At 39.0% G+C, this 19,717-nt stretch overlaps 1 protein-coding gene across 1 annotated transcript; it reads left to right on the top strand.

Annotated features, from left to right (window-relative positions):
- Positions 1-7,532: 7,532 nt before the first annotated feature.
- Positions 7,533-19,398, top strand: tmprss5 (transmembrane serine protease 5). The gene is made up of 13 exons (XM_044031549.1): positions 7,533-7,631; positions 8,761-8,905; positions 10,613-10,693; positions 11,771-11,884; positions 12,995-13,133; positions 14,819-14,932; positions 15,033-15,076; positions 16,051-16,213; positions 16,316-16,500; positions 16,770-16,868; positions 17,835-17,977; positions 18,073-18,225; positions 19,229-19,398. The coding sequence occupies exons 1-13, from the start codon at positions 7,629-7,631 to the stop codon at positions 19,235-19,237; spliced, it is 1,392 nt and encodes a 463-aa protein (XP_043887484.1). The 5' UTR covers positions 7,533-7,628; the 3' UTR covers positions 19,238-19,398.
- Positions 19,399-19,717: the final 319 nt, after the last annotated feature.

The following is a 19,717-nucleotide window of genomic DNA, read 5'->3' as shown; positions in this document are numbered from 1 at the left end:
AATATCCATCTTCACCACCTCTAGAATATACCAATACACGTAAATATTTATCGCTACCAATATCACCACATTTAGCAGTGAGAGTAAGTTGTTCAACAATCCCATAAACACTTAGCTGTTATTAATGTAGCTTAATAAATGCTTAAATGGGGCAGACCGTGGCCAAGTGGAGAGGGAACTTGGCTTGTAACCCAACCCCCATTGCTCCCCGGGCGCTTCTCAGTGTGGCAGCCCACTGCTCCTAATTCTAGGACGGGTCAAATGCAGAGAAATAATTTCCTTAAGGGGATTAATAAAATATAAATTCTATTCTAAATAATTTATGACTTTCTACATTAATTAACCTGAATGACTTGATTAAATGTTTCGTTAAAACATTAATTAACAGTTAGTAAATGCATAGACATAGAAACATAGAATTATAACAAATGTTATTAAATATATTAGTGTTACCACTTGTTCACTGTGGACTGTGATGGTGACCTCTGACCTCAGAGAAAGCAGCAAAGAATCACACTAAAAGTGAAAAAAAACCAGTGTTTACTGTGCATTTGTCGTGATACCGTTTCTTTTTTGTATGTTTGCCTAATCTCCTTGAGATTAAGCAGGTCATTGTTGTTGTGTACTGTGTTCCTTCGATTTCCTTTTTCCCTCCAACATCCCATAAATTACCGGCCAACTATGTTGAGATTGTTCAATTGTCTCTTCTGTTTTCAGGCTCTATGACCTCTCAGCTAAATACCAGCCTGCAGTGTTTAGAGATTTCCTCTACAATCATTACACTCACTTGTTTTCGAATTCTCCACTGTTGTGTTTTATTTATTTTTAGGCAGAATATGGTGTTTTTCGACCAAACTTATGTGAAAACCAGTGTAAACACTGAACTTAAGAGTAGAAAATGTCAGTCATCGTGATAATATCTTACATTTAAGTCACAATAACATTGTAACGTGACTTAAATGTCGTGATCATATCATATTGTGACAAATGTTGGGATAATATCGTATCGTGACTCAAATGTCGTGATTAAATCCTATTGTGACTCAAATATCGCGATATTTGCGACTTAAATTTGTGATATCGTATTGTGTATCGTGATATCATGTTGTGACTTAAATGTAGTGATAATATCGTATCGTGACTTAAATGTCGCCATCGTATTGTGACTTAAATTTGTGATCCTATGTGACTATTGTGAAAATATTGTATTGTGATTATATCAAATCTTGACTTAAATATCGTGATAATATTTGTGAATTAAATATTGTGATAATATAGTATCGTGGGGTCTCTGGCAATTACAATAATTTAACTTATTAAAAGAATGTACTGGGCAAAAAACTCAAAGTATATGAAGTAATTCCCACTTAAATTGATATTGAAAGCACGTACTGTGAGGTTGACGGTGTAAAAATAAAAAACACCTGTGTGCGTGTGTTTGTGTACCTGTGTTTCTTCCTCACGGGGACCAAAAAATGTACAAACCTAACTTCGTGTGGACATTTCGACCTTGTGGGGACATAAAATTTGTCTGGTCCAAATGAAGTTAAAGGTCTTTTTCAAGGTCAAGACCTGGTTTACGGAGGCACTTAGTTCTGATGGTTAGGGTAAGGGTGCATTATGCATTATGTCTATGAGGTTTCCTCACGGAGACAGAAAAACAAGTGTGTGTGTGTGTGTGTGTGCACGGTGGGCAGCTTAACAAACCACATTAGCAACCATCTGGTGGAGAACGGCTCCACTCTGTTCCCCCACCCTCTCCATCATCAGCCTCCACCAGACAGGACACACACACGCATACATGACAGCTATTTATTCATCCTGTCACTTCCAATACACACACAAACAAATGAACACACACACACACACACACACACACACACAACCATGTACCGTTTAGTGAGCGAGACGAGGCCGTGTTCACACTTAAACCCATCACAAACGTGTTAACGCTGCAGTGATTACAACATACGACACAACTAAATGTCACTTTAATACAGTTGTCAGGAATTATTAAAGCAACAAACCGGTCTCTGTGAAACTCTGACTGTATCTACCTATCTACCACTTATCACAAAAAAAATACATCATTTTTATCCACATTTTTGGATCCAAAATGTAGTTTGTTTTAGTTGTTTCATGTATTTAATATTTAGTTTACACAATATATTTTAAATATGCCCTGCAGTGACATCATATACAGTATTTTTAATAAAAAACTAGATTGAGGAGACAATAACGGATTACTGTAGTTAAGTTGTTCTATTGATAAATGTTAGTTTTTGTTTTATGTGATTGTTGTTAATATTGAGGCTTCTTTTATTCTTTTCTTTTAATTTTCAAAAAAGCAAGATATTGTATTTTCGTCATTTAATGGAGTATGATAAGTTATCTTCTTAGCCAGGTCTGTCTTATAAAATAAAATATGATCTCAATGAGACTTAAACTATATTTCATAAACCATATATCTATATATCCATCTTTTCTGCCTCCATCTATACATCTATATACATCTATCTATATAAAAACAAATAATAACTTAAATAAATGAGATACATGGGTTTTCTAGAGTCTATATTTCAAACTTTTGCATTGTTTGGTATAAAAGTAAAATTATTCCAGGCAAAAATCCTAAATGGACATATATAAATTTACCAGCAGAGGGCAGTGTGCTTCCACAGTTGACAGGAAGATCAGCCTGAAAGTGAATGTGCTGGAGTTCAGAGGATTCACTGCTCACTGACAGAGACTAACTGAATCACACGCACGGTCTTGTACAGCTGTCTGAGTCAGGACACTCATAATGCATTTCTTAGCCCCTTACCCTTATCTTAACAACTAAATGTCTAACCCTTAACCCTTAATCTAACCCCAAACCAAGTCTTAACCGTTAAAAAAAGGCCCTAAATGTTGTGAGGACCAACTTGACCAAACTGACCAAACTTGTCCATAATATACACACACAAAACATTTTACAGACCAACGACTAATCGATTAATCGAGAACATAATCATTAGTTGCAGAATTACTTGTTTTACTTTCTTGAAAAATCATATTTTTCCCATGAAGGTGCTAGACTGGCTGGAAAGATGCAGGCTCCCTCTTGTGGCGCATCAAAATAAATTAGAGTTGTTCCGATTCCGATACCAGTATCGGAAAAGCCTCCGATACTGCCGAAAATTCTGGTATCGGTATCGGCGAGTACTGGAGTCCAGGCACCGATCCGATACCACGTAATTTACTGGTTAGCTCCGTTAGCGCTGATACAGTTCTTCTTCGCTGCTCTTAAAATAGTTGCGCTGTGCTGCCATCGGCAGCTGCCGTTTTAGGGGGGCGAAGAAGAATTGATCAACCTGGGACACGTTAAATCAGAAAAAGGAGCTAAGTTGACGCAGGCAATATTTTACAGTTGAGGCTCCCACAAGTAAGACAACAACATGCAACATCTGTAAAGACTCAATTTCGAGGGGTGGCACGAGTGTCGCAAGTTTTAACACCAGCAATTTGATTAAACGCTTGAAGACGCGTCACGCTAAAGAGCATGAAGAGTTTAACGCTACTAAAGCTAAGGGACAAACTGCAGCAGCAAACTCTGGAAGGTACCTTCAAGCGTTTTGATAAATTCCCCAAAGACAGCCAAAAAGCGACGAAAATAACAGACACAATTTTGGAGTTTATTGTCCTGGATGACCAACCCCTGTCTGTCGTCGAAAATGTGGGATTTCGCCGCTTAATGGAGCATTTGGAGCCAAGGTACTGTTTGCCAGGTCGTAAATATATCTCCGAAACTGCGCTACCCAAATTATACGAGACAGTTAGGGAACATATTTCGTGTATGCTGAAAGACGTGGATGCAATCAGCTTTACCACGGACATTTGGACCTCCGACGTGAGCCCAATGTCTTTACTAAGTTTAACGTCACACTGGGTGGACAGAGAGACAGCATTTACCCCTCGAAGTGCGGTGCTGCACGCTAACGAGTTCCGAGGGTCACATACTGGCACATTAAATGCTACTGCAATGTGTAGCCTACTTGTTTTAAAGTATTTGTTTACTGTGTAGCTGCTGCTCTTTTGATTTGTGTTTTTTATGTTTACTTTATAGGTTGGTGTTGCACTATTGTTAAATACTGCACTATTTAAAGATTTAAATTATTATTTTATTACATAATGCTGCACTTTAATTTGTTTTTTATAATTATTCCTGTATTTATTGAAGTTGCCGTTGCACTACTGTTTTTTATACTGTTCTATTCAAAAATAAATATAAAAAAGATGGCTTCCATTTGCTGTATTCATTCATGTTTTACAAAGGGTTTAACCTGAGCAAGGCCTTACTTCAATGATAATCATATCACAGTATCACACGCAGATATAGTATGATTTTTTTTTCTTAACACGCTGGTATCGGTATCGGTACTCGGTATCGTCCGATACCGGCAGCACGAGTATCGGAATCGGTATCGGGAGGGAAAAAATGGTATCGGAACATCTCTAAAATAAATCACTACTACTGAACACTGACGATCTAGACATTTTCACGGATGTTTTATCAACAAATTCTTCTGTTCACGACTATCCCAATACTTCAAATTCACGACCGTCACCTTATTTTGTGAGCTTTTTATCATGATGGGCGATAATATTGTACTGAATGAGTTAATCTACAGACTCAATCTGCAATAAACTGTCAATATACTTTAGATTTTATCTGCTTATTTATGACTAAATCCATTTTAATGTGTTCACATATGAAGCTTCTCCTCCACTGTGGATCTGTTTTATTACATTACATTACATGTCATTTAGCAGACGCTTTTATCCAAAGCGACTTACAATGGAATCAAGTACAATTAGCCAGGGGTGGAATCGAACTTGCGACCATGATGTCTTTGGTACACAAGGTAGGGTCTTAACCACTGAGCCACTCCACCCCCATCTTATCTGCTCTTCCCGTTTCTGTTGTCGACCATTAGTCTGTGCTCCTGTCCTCTCCCCGTGTCCAAACCCTGGACATTAGACACGGTCTCCTGCTCTAAATGAACGGAAACATCTGTCACTACAGCTTTTTGTCTACCAGACCAGGACCAGTTGTCGAGAGACTTTTGTCATTGATGCTGTCGTTAAAAATGGATTAAAGCAGAGCAGTGGTGTGCAGGTGTGGGTCAACATATAGATTTCGTGATATATCGTTGTCCTTCCTCTTGTAATGTGATAATTGATACGCCAGGACAAATATCGATACTTTAATTAACAAATGAAGAAAACAGTCGCAGACTTTCAATTATTATATGACAGAGCACCAGGACAGACATTAAGAGCGGTGCGACAAATGGCCAATGGAGTGTCACAACAGACATCCAGAGCGTAACGGCAGACGTCGGGAGCGTCAAAACTAGCGTCCAATGTCGCGACAAACGTCCAGTGTTGCAAAACAAAAGTCCAGAGTGTCAAAACTTACGTCCACGATAAAAAACGTCCAGAGCGTCACAACAAATCAGGTCGCCTGGATTTATTTTGATCTTAAATCCTGTCTGAGACGACAGGATGGTCACAGACGCGCTAAACGACTGTTTGAGGAAAAAACACTTCACCACTAGAGGGCGACGTGAAGACAACAGCGTCAAACTCTCCCTTGTTGCTGCTCTGTTTGCCTCTCCGGCAGGAAATGATCAAACATTATTAACCTCAGAGCCATAGCTTTCAGGTGTAGACCACCAGCACTGCTGCTGCTGCTGCTGCTCATTACTCTGTGTTTGATTTTCCAAATAATTCCATGACACCTGTTAGACGAGCCAAACAGATCTGGGCTATTTTTCTTGGATTCAGCCTCCAACAGTCACACAAGGAGGAATTTCAGTCCTGGCAGTCGCTGCTGCTAATCCCTTCACCAGCACGCACGCACGCACGCACGCACGCACGCACACATGCACACCACAGGTTCAGGCCTAATATGTAGACATTTAAAATGATGTTCCAGCTGTTATTGTATTCACTGTTTATAGTGAATACAATAAAGTATAAAATTTAATTTAACACTTACTCCTGTATACAGTAGATTAAGCCATAGGTGATGTATTTAAATGTATCACTTATTGTTACTTGTTTATTACTAATCTGTATTAGTATAATAAAACTACTACATTTGGAGACAAAATGATCCATATTGGTTGTTGTTTGGCACACGTTTGTGCCAAATTAAGCTTCGTCCTATCTATCACATTTGGTATCTTTGTAGTCAAGGAGTTGCTGAAGAGGATCAATGGCATCTGTTAGCGCAGTGTTATCCTCTGTCAAAGTTATCCTCTGTAATAACAGACACCACGGAAACGTCATATTGTGGAGCAATTCTTCATTCGTTTTCCTCTGAAAACACAGTCAGGGCTTAACAGGTTATACCAGGGGTCTCAAACTCACGGCCCCCCAGTCGATGTCCTGCGGCCCTACACTTATTTTGAAATGATTCAAATCAACATTTAATTATATATATATATATACATATAAGTGTTTTAATTACAATTGTCTACATGTATATTTTGATTTTTTTGTTATTTACAGATTCACTTTGCGTCATAAATATACCTGTCCACTCCTGACCAGTTCACTTTGAGCCCCCCAGGTCATTTTGAGTTTGAGGGCCCCTGGGATATACTAACTTGGATAGTTTTTTTTCCCTCAATAAATAAAATAATCACTTAAAAACTGCTTTTTGTGTTTACTTGGGTGTTTATCTTTGTCTAATATTTAAATGTATTTGATAATCTGAAACATTTAAGTGTGACAAACATACAGAAAAAAAAGAAATCAGGAAGGGGGCAAATACTTTTTCACAGCACTGTATACTTCTGGTTTTATAGTTTTGTGAATGTGTTATTTTACTTCTCTTAGTTGGAGCGGCTGTAACAAAACCTAATCCCCCCCCTCTTGTATTTCAGATTCTGACGTTTTCCTTCATCTCTGATACATTTCGTACATGTACTGTAACTCAGTGAGAAGAGGAGAAAAAAATCATCGGCGCGGCAGAAAGAAGAAGACAGAAGAAGACTTGAGTTTTACTGCGGAGCGTTGAGAGACGGCAGCTTTGGATCCCAGGTGACGGCGCATGGACATGATGTGAGACTTTTCAACAATCTGCAATAATGACCTTTTCTCAGAAGCTACGAAATGTCAGCTCATAACACGTCTCAGGTGGAAACGGACAATCTTTTGGCAGAGGTAAAAAAAACAACTAGTTACCTAGCAACCCCCTCCCACCACACACACACTGCCACCGCTGTATTATCAATAGTCAGTTAGGAGGCATCTCTGGAGATGCTGCTCCCCCCCCCACCCTCACCTCACCTCCGACCCCTCGACAAAGACCTGGTTCAAAGCTGGTGTCCACAGGTTGTCACTCACCCCCACACACACACACACACACCTCTGGACAAACAACAGGCTCATTCTCTGCACCTCTGCTGACCTCATTGTCTCTTTGTGAAGGGGGGACAAAAACACAGCGTTGCATTCTATCAAACGGTGTTAAACTGGACTGAGAGCAGGACGGAGAGACCTGCACCTGCAGCGAGGGTCCTACACGGGACACCGCCGCCGCCGCCGCCCCGGGAACCAACGCCGCCAGGAGGAAAATGGTAAGATTTGAGATTCACGGCTCAGTCTGTCTCTTGTTTTCAGATTTCTCACATTATTACCTTCACGTTTTCACGAAAAAGCTGTTGTTCACACGTCGAGCGCTCATTTTAGACTCATATCTGTTGTTTCCTCGCATTTCATTGCATTTTTTAAAAACTCATCTGTAACTCTGCAAGTGCTCGTCAAGCACAGGTATCTTCAGCTTGAACACAGAGAGCAGGAGCTGTCAGAGCTGGACAACAGAAGAGATGAAACATTATTGGGGGTGTAAGTGCTTTTTAAAATTAAAAAGTCAATAGTGCTAATGATTGCGATAAATGTCAGGTAATTAAAGATTGATTTTAATTTTTTTCTGCTCCCGAGTGTATAAAAAGTGTTATTTGCGGGTTTAAACACATTTCCATCACTTATGTTATCTCTCCGCTCTGTGTATGAACTGAATATCAATATTTATTGATCCTGTGCTAAAATGATATTGACGAAAGTTAAACTGCGACATATTGCTATCGAGTAACTGCCCCGTATGATATTTATATTGTTTTTTTGTACTTTAAATTGCATAAAGTATGTATCTGTTCAGTTATGTGAAATTAAACCTTCCGTGACAGTTACTGAACATTAAATCAAGTTTTATAAGTTTAAACTTACATTTATACACATGTTTTTTTCATTTATATTTCATTTTTGTATTTGCCTATTATTATCGTTCAGAGTATTATTATAGTTCTGTGGTTTGCAGTCATTTCTGAGGGGTTAACGTGCATACAAACTCTTGATACTTGGCATGGCGGTCAGGTCTGACAAAAATGCAGTACTGGCATAGTTTGCAGACCTGTGCGTTGCTCAAGGCCTCTATAGCGCACTCTAAGGTGAAAACAGAGGCAAATTTGAGTTCTGAAACTTGGTGGGAAGATGTTATAGCCCAAGACAAACAAAAAAGTTGGCCTGTTCTATTATCACAGACACACCTGCTCACAGCTCCAGCTCCATCCAGATGGACCACACTCTGCTAATGATATCAGACAGGTGCAGACACAGGTCGGAGTCGTTTAGTCTACACTGGACGAGGTGCCGAGCTGTAAGAACCAGGTCTGACGTTGTTCCCCCCCTGCTGTGATTCTTACTCAGAGTCTTGATGGAGACAGTGAGACAGTGATCGAGAACCCGGCAGCTGTCAATCAACACTTTCACTCCGAGAAAACATCGCAACCAGGGGTCGCAGAAACCAAGCGGGAGCAGAACTGGCTGAGAGGGTTTCACTCCACCACTCACGGTGAGTTTGAGTAATGTTTGGGACGCAAGATATTGCACATTTAGTGCCTCGATTGGTAACTGATAGACAAATATTTATAATATATGATAATATAATACTTCTACAGTCAAGTTAACTCACTATTTTTCATGTTCATGTCACATTTTCTTTAATGTGCAAATTAAACAAATAAATAGTAGCTGTAGCGGGCGCTAGCATAGAAGCGAAGGAATTAGCAGCGTATTCACTGTTGACGTGTTTTTGCTGATATCCAATAATATATTCTAAATAGGGAAGGGACAATGACGATAGCGCGTTTTTGTGTCCGATACAGATATCACATACTCGAGTATCTACCAATCCTGATATCAGTCCGATATTAGTCATTTTATACCATTTATAAACGTATGAAGCTGTTAACGCATTTGTCATTTCAGAGACAAAATTCTCCAGTTGTGTCACAAATATTGTTCTCCCCAAAAAGCATATAAACAGCTGATTTTTACTGACATTTTCAGAGCTGCAACTAACAATTATTGTCACAAATCGATTCATCGTTTGGTCCATAAAATATCAGAAAACGTTAAAAAATGTTCTATACAAGTGTAAGAAAATATGAATACAATGATATTTTGCAATTTCTGATTCCTTAAAAAAGAGCTCTATTGATATTTCAGAAATATTCTTGACAGATTTTTGTTTTGTTGTATTAAAGCCTCCAACCACTAGTTAGCAGCATTTGGCTCTTTCCCCCTTCTTCTACTCATAATAACAGAAATCAACAAAAGTTATACACTGCACTTTTAACACCTTGTCTTATTTGAAGTGACGCTCAAATGAAAAGCTTAGGTCACAAATGAAACTGCAGTTAATCTACACAAGCAATCAGAAAACTAAAATAATAATTTAAACCAGTTTCTGTGATTTTTCAGCTTCTTAAATGTGAATATGTTCTGGTTTCTTTGCCCCATTTACCCCAAAAAAAATCTTTAAAACTGAATAATTTTGGTTTACAGACAAAAAAAGACATTGGAGAACATCAACATTTCAGGTTTGGGAAACAACGATCAATATTATATAGACCAGGGGTGTCAAACATACGGCCCGGGGGCCCAGATCCGGCCCGCCAGAGGGTCCAATCTGGCCCAGAGGATGAATTTGTTAAAATTTCACACTACGATTACAATCTAAACGTAATGTCAAATACAATATTTTTCTCTTCCAGATACCTGTGACTAAATGTTTGTGCCATTTTAGATCCAGTGTGATGTGTAAATAGTACATTTAGGCACGATATTGTTGAAATTTCACTTATATTTCTCAAGAAATGTCATGTTTTGTAAAAATATCCTTCATTAAATGTAAAACAAAGGAGAAAAAAAGCAAGGAGTTCTTGTTGTTCATAGGTTATTATGCTATTATTTTACTATTTTTACTGGTCCGGCCCACTTGAGATAAAATTGTGCTGTATGTGGCCCCTGAACAAAAATGAGTTTGACACCCCTGATATAGACCAAACAACTCATTATTTGAAACTAACTATTTACTTTATTAATTGTCTCTGCGGACGTCTATCATGTGATCAACTATCATTTTCAACACACCTACATTATTGCAGGGGCTTATCCGTCTGTCTCTGTGCCAAACAGCTGACATTAATAATTCTTCTCAGCTCAGTGACATGTGGAATCAGAAGTCATTAAGTTTGAGTGTGAACTGTTGCTGTAGCTCACAGGCTGCTGAGGCTGCTGGCAGCTGTGTGTGCACTCGGACTCCTGGGAGGTTTGGCTGTGGGCGTCTGGTTTCTAGGTGAGTCACTTTCTCTGAACGTGACGGCTACTCCACAAGAATTTTTGATTTTTATTCCTTTGACATCTGAACCATGTTACATTTAAACTGACGCAAATTCCATAATACGTAATCTACAGTTTTGCCAGTTATAAGAGATTTCTTGGAAGAAATTACAATTTTTTCCTGATGTCATCAGTGGGTAAATTCTTACCAAAATTGTATGGGAACATATTTGGGTGATCACCTTATCATCACATAAAAATTCTGAATGATCCGTCAAAAACTGTAGACAGGAAGTTGCTTAAATAAGAACAAATTTACAGAAAATAAAAGGTCAGAGGCAAATGAATTCTGACTTTTTTTTCCACAGAATTTCGACTTTTTCTTAATATCAGAATTCTGAATTTTTCTTTTTTTTGTGGCCCTAATACTCTCCTGCAGTTTTTTAACGTAAAAAGTAAAAAATATATTTAACTCAATTTCAGGCTGACTCTATGAAATAAACCGTAAAATTCAACGTAAGTTATAAATTTATTAATACTATAAATAATAGAACAGATATGTAAAAAGTATGTGAAATAATGTTTAAAAATATTTACATATAAACGGCACAAGCAAGAGAAAGAAGTGGCACAAAACTATTGCAGCTGTTATTAAATATGATTTGTCACTTGTCGACCTCTGACCCCTGTATTGTGATAACAAGCAGATTTCTCCAGAGTGAGATCAATAAATCAAAGTTAATCTAGTCTAATTTAATAAGAAGCTAAATTGTACTATTTGTGGTGATGGAGACATTGAATTTATGTCACATTTGAGCCTCAGAAAAAAGGAAAGCATTTATTAAATGATTCCAGACTCATTTCTGGGTTTGTAGGTTTGTAAAAAACACTAATCCTTTGAACAAAACTTATTTTTTCACAACTATAATAAACCAAACTGATGTTACAGCTTTTTGTGAATACGAGTTTAAAAAGTAGAGATTTGACATTTGTAATCGATGTCAGAACTGCAGTTGTGTGTGTTATCGAGTAACATGTCTGAACATAACATACGGCTGATTAATTGTATTTTGGTTTCTTTAACCATGTGTAGTGAAGCTTCTGCTGAGGCCGTCCTTGCCCCAGAGTGCAGTGGGACTTGGGGACACAAAGGAGACGACGCTCTGCAACGTGACAGAGGACATTTCCATCTCTGACCACAGGAAAGGTCTGGATCTATGTCTCTTATCCAGTCGCTTAGCTGCATGTTGTGTGAGTCATCACGCTGAGTCATGGTTTATTTCTTTAAGAGGTTGGCTACCGGTTTTTCTCTGGCCAATAATTGATGCTGGGTTTTATTTTAAGTCAATTTTCCAACTGTTTAATGATGAACAAATACAAAATAATGTCTCAACTTCAAGTTAATTATTAAAAACAAAAACGTTTTTTTTGAAAAGATAAAGTTTTAGTCACTTAGAAACTCTGAACCTTTTAATGTTGCTGACAGAAAAGCATATTTTTTTTCAATAATTGGCTAAAAATTATACCTTCCAGTGCCATCCAAAAAAAAGGGCAGATATCAGCCAAATTAATCGGTCTACGCCACTGTTTCCGATATCAGGACCCTCATTTTTGCTAATGAAATGGCTGCCAGCAGGGACAGAAGGAAAAAAAGATATCACCCACTTAACAAAGACTCATAATAAGTCTACAAAATCTTAATAACACGTCTGCCACCATTTCTCAATGTTAAACATAGCTTTTCCAGCTCGAAACTAAAGCTTATTAACAACTCACTCTTGCACACCAAACTCCATAGAGAAAATCGACGATTTTACATCACAGCACACAGGAGTTGATCCACTGCTGCCTCCATTAGTAAGTTCAAATGCCTTATTTTGTGACTTCAGTGTTTGAAATTAAAATAAAGATGAACTTAAATGACACAAAGTGACCACACGGGGCAGGAGTAGACCAGCAGCTCCTGTGTCCCCCCACAAGCTAAAATCACTGATTTTCTCTATGGAGTTTGGTGTGGGAGTTGGAAAAGGCAGCAAAGTCAGTGTTAACGTGTCAATATCTCACAGCCACAACTCACAGATCCATGTGAGTGATGTTCACTTCAACAGAAACATAATTAACATCCACCTGCTGCTGCTTATTGTTCTCTTTTGTTTCCTCTGGAGAAAACACACATCGACCGACACCAAAACATCACGCGTAGTGGCGCGTTTTGTGTCAAGGATAATAGTTTCCCCCACTCGACGAAGAGGCTCGTTGATTACCGTCAACTACTGAGAGCTTTTCTCTGGAGGGATTTTCAATCAATCAGGTTCAGTGTTTTACAGAATCAGCCCGGAGAACTCCCTGCTGGAGATCCAGCTGGAGACGCTGCAGCGCACCTGGCTGCCCGTGTGCTACGAGAGGTGGAACTCATCGCTGGGGACGCTGGTGTGCAGACAGCTGGGATATCTGAGGTTTGTAATATACACACACACATGGATCACATGACCTTTAACCCTCCACACTGACTGTGATCAGAGCATCCACTTGCTATCGTACCGGAAACCGGAAATCTGACTACTTCCTGTTACCGCCAATTTATTACAACATTTGTGGAATGACTACAAAAAATAAAAAGAATATAAAAACGTGCATTTTATTTTATAAGAGTAACGTTTGTAGGCTATTTTTATGGTCAAGCATTACGGCAAAACGTAGTAGAAAGGCCAAAGTCTCTTATTTTGAAAAGGCGGGTTGAAAGGAAGTGGTCCTGTGAAAGATTGGCAGAGCAATTGTTGTGCATGAAGAATTAGCTGCACAGTAAAAGTGAACATAACCGTTTGGTTACATGACTAAAAACAAAGATATACATTAATAAAAACATGAAAATGTGTATTTTATTTTATAAAAATACTAAAATGAAAGCTAACATAAAAATGTCTAAGAATTACTGGAACAAAAGCAAAAAACTACCAACTCTAACTATGGCTAGTGTGCACATTTGATCAAACTCATCCTAGCATGTTGAGCTAGCCGCGCCAAACTTGGTCTATGTGTCCAAGACAAGTTAATCATTAAAAGCAATCAAAAGATTTTCTCCACATCAGAAACCAAATTACCTCAGAGCTTTGACAACGTTGATGTTAAAATGGCAGGAAAACGACTTTAAAATTCCACTTTTTGAAAGTGCTGCACTCCATTTCATGACCGAGTCCTACGAGTGGTCCTAGTTCTTATTATTTGTGTATTTGGACGTTAACTAGTTGCACAAACTAACAAAATAGAGACTTAATTCAAACTGCATTGTCTTCACCTTAATGAGTGCTTTATTACTGATTGTATGTTTCTGAAATATTGAAGATTTTTGCATATTTCTCGCGTATTAAAATTAATTGAAAAACCTCATTAAAAAAACAACACACATTTTAGCTCCTTACTTCTTCGAGTTCCACATACTTCAACATAGAAACTTCATTCAAACTTCAAAAGTTCACACACACACACCACAACATAAAAGACAACATACACATTATGACTAGAATACTATTGTTTGAATAAGACGCCGAGTAGGAGAAAATAAATCGTAAAAAATAAAATTGATATTGAACTTGTTATTTTGAAAGATATTCAATAAATGTGTTTTTATTTTCTACATTTTTCATCATCTCATCAGAGAAAGAGATCATTTAGTTGTATTACGGAAAGATGAGCGGAAATTTTGCAGAAGACTTTGAAATAAAAGTAAATAACGTGTCTTTAATTCCATTTTTCATGAACAAAAACTGTATACCGAGTCCACGGTATTTCATTTTTGCCATTACCGCGACAGCCATAACGCACAAATTCACATTTATTATATAATATAATATATTTCCTACATGTTTTCAGATTCTTTAAAATCATTCATTTTCATATCTTTCATACTCGATTCACTGCAGCCCGTCAGACTGCCTTCAGCCTTCTCTCTCATTTATAGTTTCTGCTGTGCAAACACTGAAAAGATGGGATTATTTATGATCTGCTAATGCCTCATTTGAATCTCACTTCACACCTTATAATTCTGAATTATCTCAACACTCACTCCCACCCGTTTTGCATATGCTCTCTCTCTCTCTCTCTCACACACTGTCCGTCCCTCTCTGTCTTTCTGTCTCTGCAGAGTGACCCAGCACAAAGGAGTGAATCTGACAGACATCGGGCCAAACTACACAGACGGATTTATACAAATTAGCTCGGAGAAGCAGAGCAGTCTGGAGACGATGTGGCAGTTCAGGTGAAGTTGCCTCACACTCGTCACACTGATGCAGAGGAGAAGCTTTGGCCACTCACACATTCATTATGCATCATTAGTTAACCAATCAATTCTCATTTAGGGGGAGCTGCATCACGGGGAAGGTGATCGCTCTGCAATGTTTCGGTGAGCAAATGAACCTCAACTTTTTTTCTTTTTTTTTTGACTTTGCACTGGAGGTCGACAATTATGGGGTTTTATAAAACCAATGCTGAGTCGATGGCTAAATTTCAGGGTTTATTTCCTCCTGCAAGTGATTAAATAGAAAGGTTTTATAATCACATAGCATAATATAATATTAACACTTGTCCACAAGAGACAAGTTTTTAGATGTTTCAGAAATGAGGCGTACGCCTAGTCCACACATAATCACGTATATTTCGTATAATAATATCTCCATCTACGCAACAACGCAGGGAAACCGCGAAACAGCGACAGAAGAGATCACATCCTCGTCACACAAACACTCTCTCCATTCTCCAGGAAGGAACGACAAAGTCACTCATTCACCTCCGCTCCTCCAGTGAGTGAATCACGACTGTGTGTAGGCAAAAGTGTGCGTGGATGAACGCAATCGCACCGCAATACGTTCTCTATTGTTGTTTTAAGGTTTTACATTTCCACACATCGTCTCTCAAAGTCAGAAAAAGTCGCTAGGTTTGTTGCTTCGCTCTTTTTTTGAAAAAGAGTCTCTACAGGGGTCTGAATACTCGCCAAATATAGCGAGAAAGTTGGCAACACAGCAGCAAAATGTGTTCCACCAATCAGCGCACGTTTTTTCACACAGCCCCGACCCTAATAGAGTTTATGGTAATCTGAAAAGTCCATAGTCGCAAGGAGGTTCTTCTTTTGGGGCAAGTTTGGGGTTTTTCCCCCCCAGGTAATTTCGGTGGAAAGGTTTTTCAAACTCCCACGTAAATGAGAAATGAGTGATCACCTACCCAGCACTAAAAATGCAGATTGATCCGTCAACAAACTCTACTTTGAACCTCACAAAAGCTCTGTTCTAAACTCTTTAAATCAGTGGCAGAGAGAGGACATTTTCTGACACTTTCATTCATCCCTCTGATGATGATGATGATGAATGGATGTCTGTGTAGAGTGCGGGACGCGAGCGAAGCTGCCGAGGATAATCGGGGGGGAGGAGGCAGCGCTGGGCCGGTGGCCGTGGCAGGTGAGTCTGTACTACAGCGACCGTCACACCTGTGGAGGCTCCATCATCACCAGCCAGTGGGTCGTCACAGCTGCTCACTGTGTTCACAAGTAAGACTTCAACACCGCAGCGCTAAAAAGGTCAGAGGTGTCATCATCATCATCATCACCGTCATCTGTGGACACATGACAACGCCGTTCCTCTGGTGTCAGCTACAGGCTGCCGCACGTTTCCAGCTGGCTCGTCTACGCCGGCATTGTCGCGCGCAGCTCGGCGAAAGCGCCTCGGCACGCGGGACACGCGGTGGAGAAGATCATCTACAACAAGAACTACGACCACAGGAGCCACGACAGCGACATTGCTCTGATGAGACTGAGGACGCCACTGAATCTCTCAGGTCAGTCGCAGAGTCTCAAACATTTGGCAAAGAAAACTCTTCTCTGCTGGTTTTAAATATTCAAAACTTTTATCCCATTGACCTGCTTTACATTTTTAACTATTCTTTAAAGATTTACTTTGTGCAGCTGCTTCCATTCATTGGTTTTTCCCATTTTTATGGTGGCAATTTCAAAAAACTACAACTATTCATACCAAAATCATCATGTTACAATCTTTTTGAATTTCAGCGAGTCAAAACTGTTCATATTCTTTTGTCTCTTCGTCCAGACACAGTTAGACCAGTGTGTTTGCCTCAGTACGACTACGATCTTCCAGGAGGAACTCAGTGCTGGATTTCTGGATGGGGATACACACAACCTGATGGCGGTAACACACAACTGCAGCTCTAGAAAACACTTTTACAACAGCTACTTTAAAGTGCCTGTCACAGTCGAGCCATTTTTATTGTTTGAGTCTTTCAGTAAAAAAGTGTTTAGATTTCGTGTCGCCCGGTGACATTCTCTGCAGCAACAAGTGAGATGACCGATAACTAGTCGGACTTTAACTGAAAACCACAGACCGTTTAAAACTTTTGCTGGATGAGGAAAACCTAGAAGTAAGAATATATTAAACTGCCAATAAAAGGACAACACACGAGTGGACACCAATGTGATGGACGGTCCTTTCCTGCATGTCATTCCCCCTCTCTGTCTCCCCATTTCTTGTCTCTCTGCACTACACTATCAATTAAAGTCATTAAAAAAGGCCAAAAAATGTATTTAAAAAAAGAAAGAGCGACAGCTAAAGCAAACGCAACAGAGGGGTGGGATTATGACGTCATCGCTTTCCTAAAGTAGTAAATTGGTCGTCTACGTGAAAAACACAGATATTCAATTCAAATTTATTTGCATAGCGCCAAATCACAACATACATTATCTCAAGGCTCTGTATAGAGTAAGAGCAAACTAGGCACACAGCGGAGAGAAAAAACTCCCTTTAAATCACTGACAGAACTACACTCAAAGATGTGTGGCCATGTGCCTAGACAGGTTGGGGTGAAAGGAAAAATAGGGGACAGAAAGAAGAAAGGAGTGTTTTCTGGTACTGGTTTCTGGGCTCCCAAAATACCGTTTGCATGTGGATAAAACACAAATATGATAAAAAACTTTTCACATTTTCATGTGTATAGTCACTCAGTCAGGTCTGATAGTTTTGCCTGACAGAGCCTGTTTTCAGAAGGAGGACGCAGCAAGCAAATTATGCTTGATCATTTCTGTTCACAAACACAAACCATGGCAAAAGATAAGAATGTACTGAAAGTACAGATTTAAATATGTCTTTCCTCTCTCTCAGTTCACTCCCCTGACACACTAAAAGAAGCACCAGTTCCTATAATAAGCACAAAGAAGTGTAACAGCTCATGTATGTACAACGGAGAGATCACAGCGCGGATGCTTTGTGCCGGATACACGGAGGGAAAAGTGGACGCGTGTCAGGTCAGACCAGGGTTTTTAAAATGAGAGATTTCATCGTGTTTTTATTGATGAAGCTCATCCTAAGTGTGTGTGTGTGTGTGTGTTTACCTCATCAGGGCGACAGTGGGGGTCCTCTGGTCTGTCAGGATGAAAACGTGTGGCGGTTGGTTGGCGTCGTCAGCTGGGGGACAGGATGCGCCGAGGCCAACCATCCGGGAGTTTACACTAAAGTGGCCGAATTCTTGAGCTGGATCTATGACATTATTGAGGTGAAAAAGAAAAGACAAATATGATAATGATGTAGTTTTACAAATGATCAAATACATTTGAGAAGACAGCTTTTCTGGTTTCTTTGCTCCATAAAACAAAAAAATCATTAAAACGGAATTGTTTTTGGTTTGTGGACAAAAACAAGACGTCTGAGAACATCATTTCCAGGTTTGACAAACACTAATGGACATTTTCTAACATTTTATGGACAAATGATTTATTTTTCAGTTTCATGCATGATTTTTGTTCACATTCTAACTGATATATTAGAGAGCAACAGCTCAAATAAGCCTAAACAAAAATGTATTTGCACCATAACTAGTTAGCGTCGTACCCTAACCATAAAGCCTGCAAAACGACTGTTAAAAATTTGGTTTGCTGGCTTAAATTATGACTAAAATGTAAATGCACGGTTATTAAACTACTAGGAAACTTACCGAGTTTCTCAGAAATGATGTTCCGTTTCACATTAGGACCAGGTTTTGGTCAACTGGTCCTGATGAGGTCAATGTTTATGACAGAAATAAGTATCTTAAAGAGGAAACAAATACAAAAAGTTATTATCATGTGTTTTCACATCACATTCTCCTGCGAAATTAAACATTACATTACATGTCATTCAGCAGACGCTTTTATCCAAAGCGACTTACAATAAGTGCATTAAACATTAGGGTACAAACAAGAGCTAGAAGCTAGCTTCAAGTCAGCCAAACCATAAAGTTCTAGTTCTAAGTGAGATGTATAAGTAAGTTCTTTTCTTTTGGTCGTTGTCTTAGTCGAGGTAAAGTCGGAAGAAATGTGTTTTTAGTCGGCGGCGGAAGATGTGGAGGCTTTCCGCTGTCCGGATGTCGATGGGTAGCTCGTTCCACCGTTTGGGAGTGGGCGGGCTGGGGTGTAGGTTCTGATCATGTCCTGGATGTAGTAACATTTCAAAACAACACAATGGATGATAATAACAGTTTTTACACTGGTGATTAAAAATGACCGTTTTCTCTTTGACAGAGTTACTGACACTGCTGATGATGATGATGAAATCACTGTTGAAGACAATCACAGAATTCAGAGTTCATGTTTCTACTTTCAGTGTGTGTTGTGTGACGTACACATGAAGACAGAGCGGAGACATCGAGGATGCATGTTGTCCTTTTGTTTTTCATGTATTAAACATAAATTATGCCTCTTATGAAACAACGGTGTGGTGAGATTTTGTTTCTCGTCTTCAAACCTTCTCTACGTCAGTGAACATCGGCGTCAGCTGTAAAAGATTCCTGACGTTCTATAATTCAAACCCAGTACCGTCGTCGCTTTTGTCACTAATCTATTGTTTTAAGGTTTCACATTTCCACACATCGTCAAGTCAAACAGTGGACAATAACTATACGTCTTAAAACGTAGATTTTTCTCTGCGGCAGAAAAATGTGAACAGTCTCCCAAAAACAACACAAAAACCTTTTCATTCTTTTACGCCCCAACAGTTTCTATTTAATTTAC

This window comes from Solea senegalensis, linkage group LG8 (genome assembly GCF_019176455.1).
Source record: "Solea senegalensis isolate Sse05_10M linkage group LG8, IFAPA_SoseM_1, whole genome shotgun sequence".
In the NCBI taxonomy this organism is placed as follows: domain Eukaryota; kingdom Metazoa; phylum Chordata; class Actinopteri; order Pleuronectiformes; family Soleidae; genus Solea; species Solea senegalensis.
The sequence above is the reverse complement of the archived record's forward strand: the minus strand, read 5'-3'. Positions and strand labels throughout refer to the sequence as shown.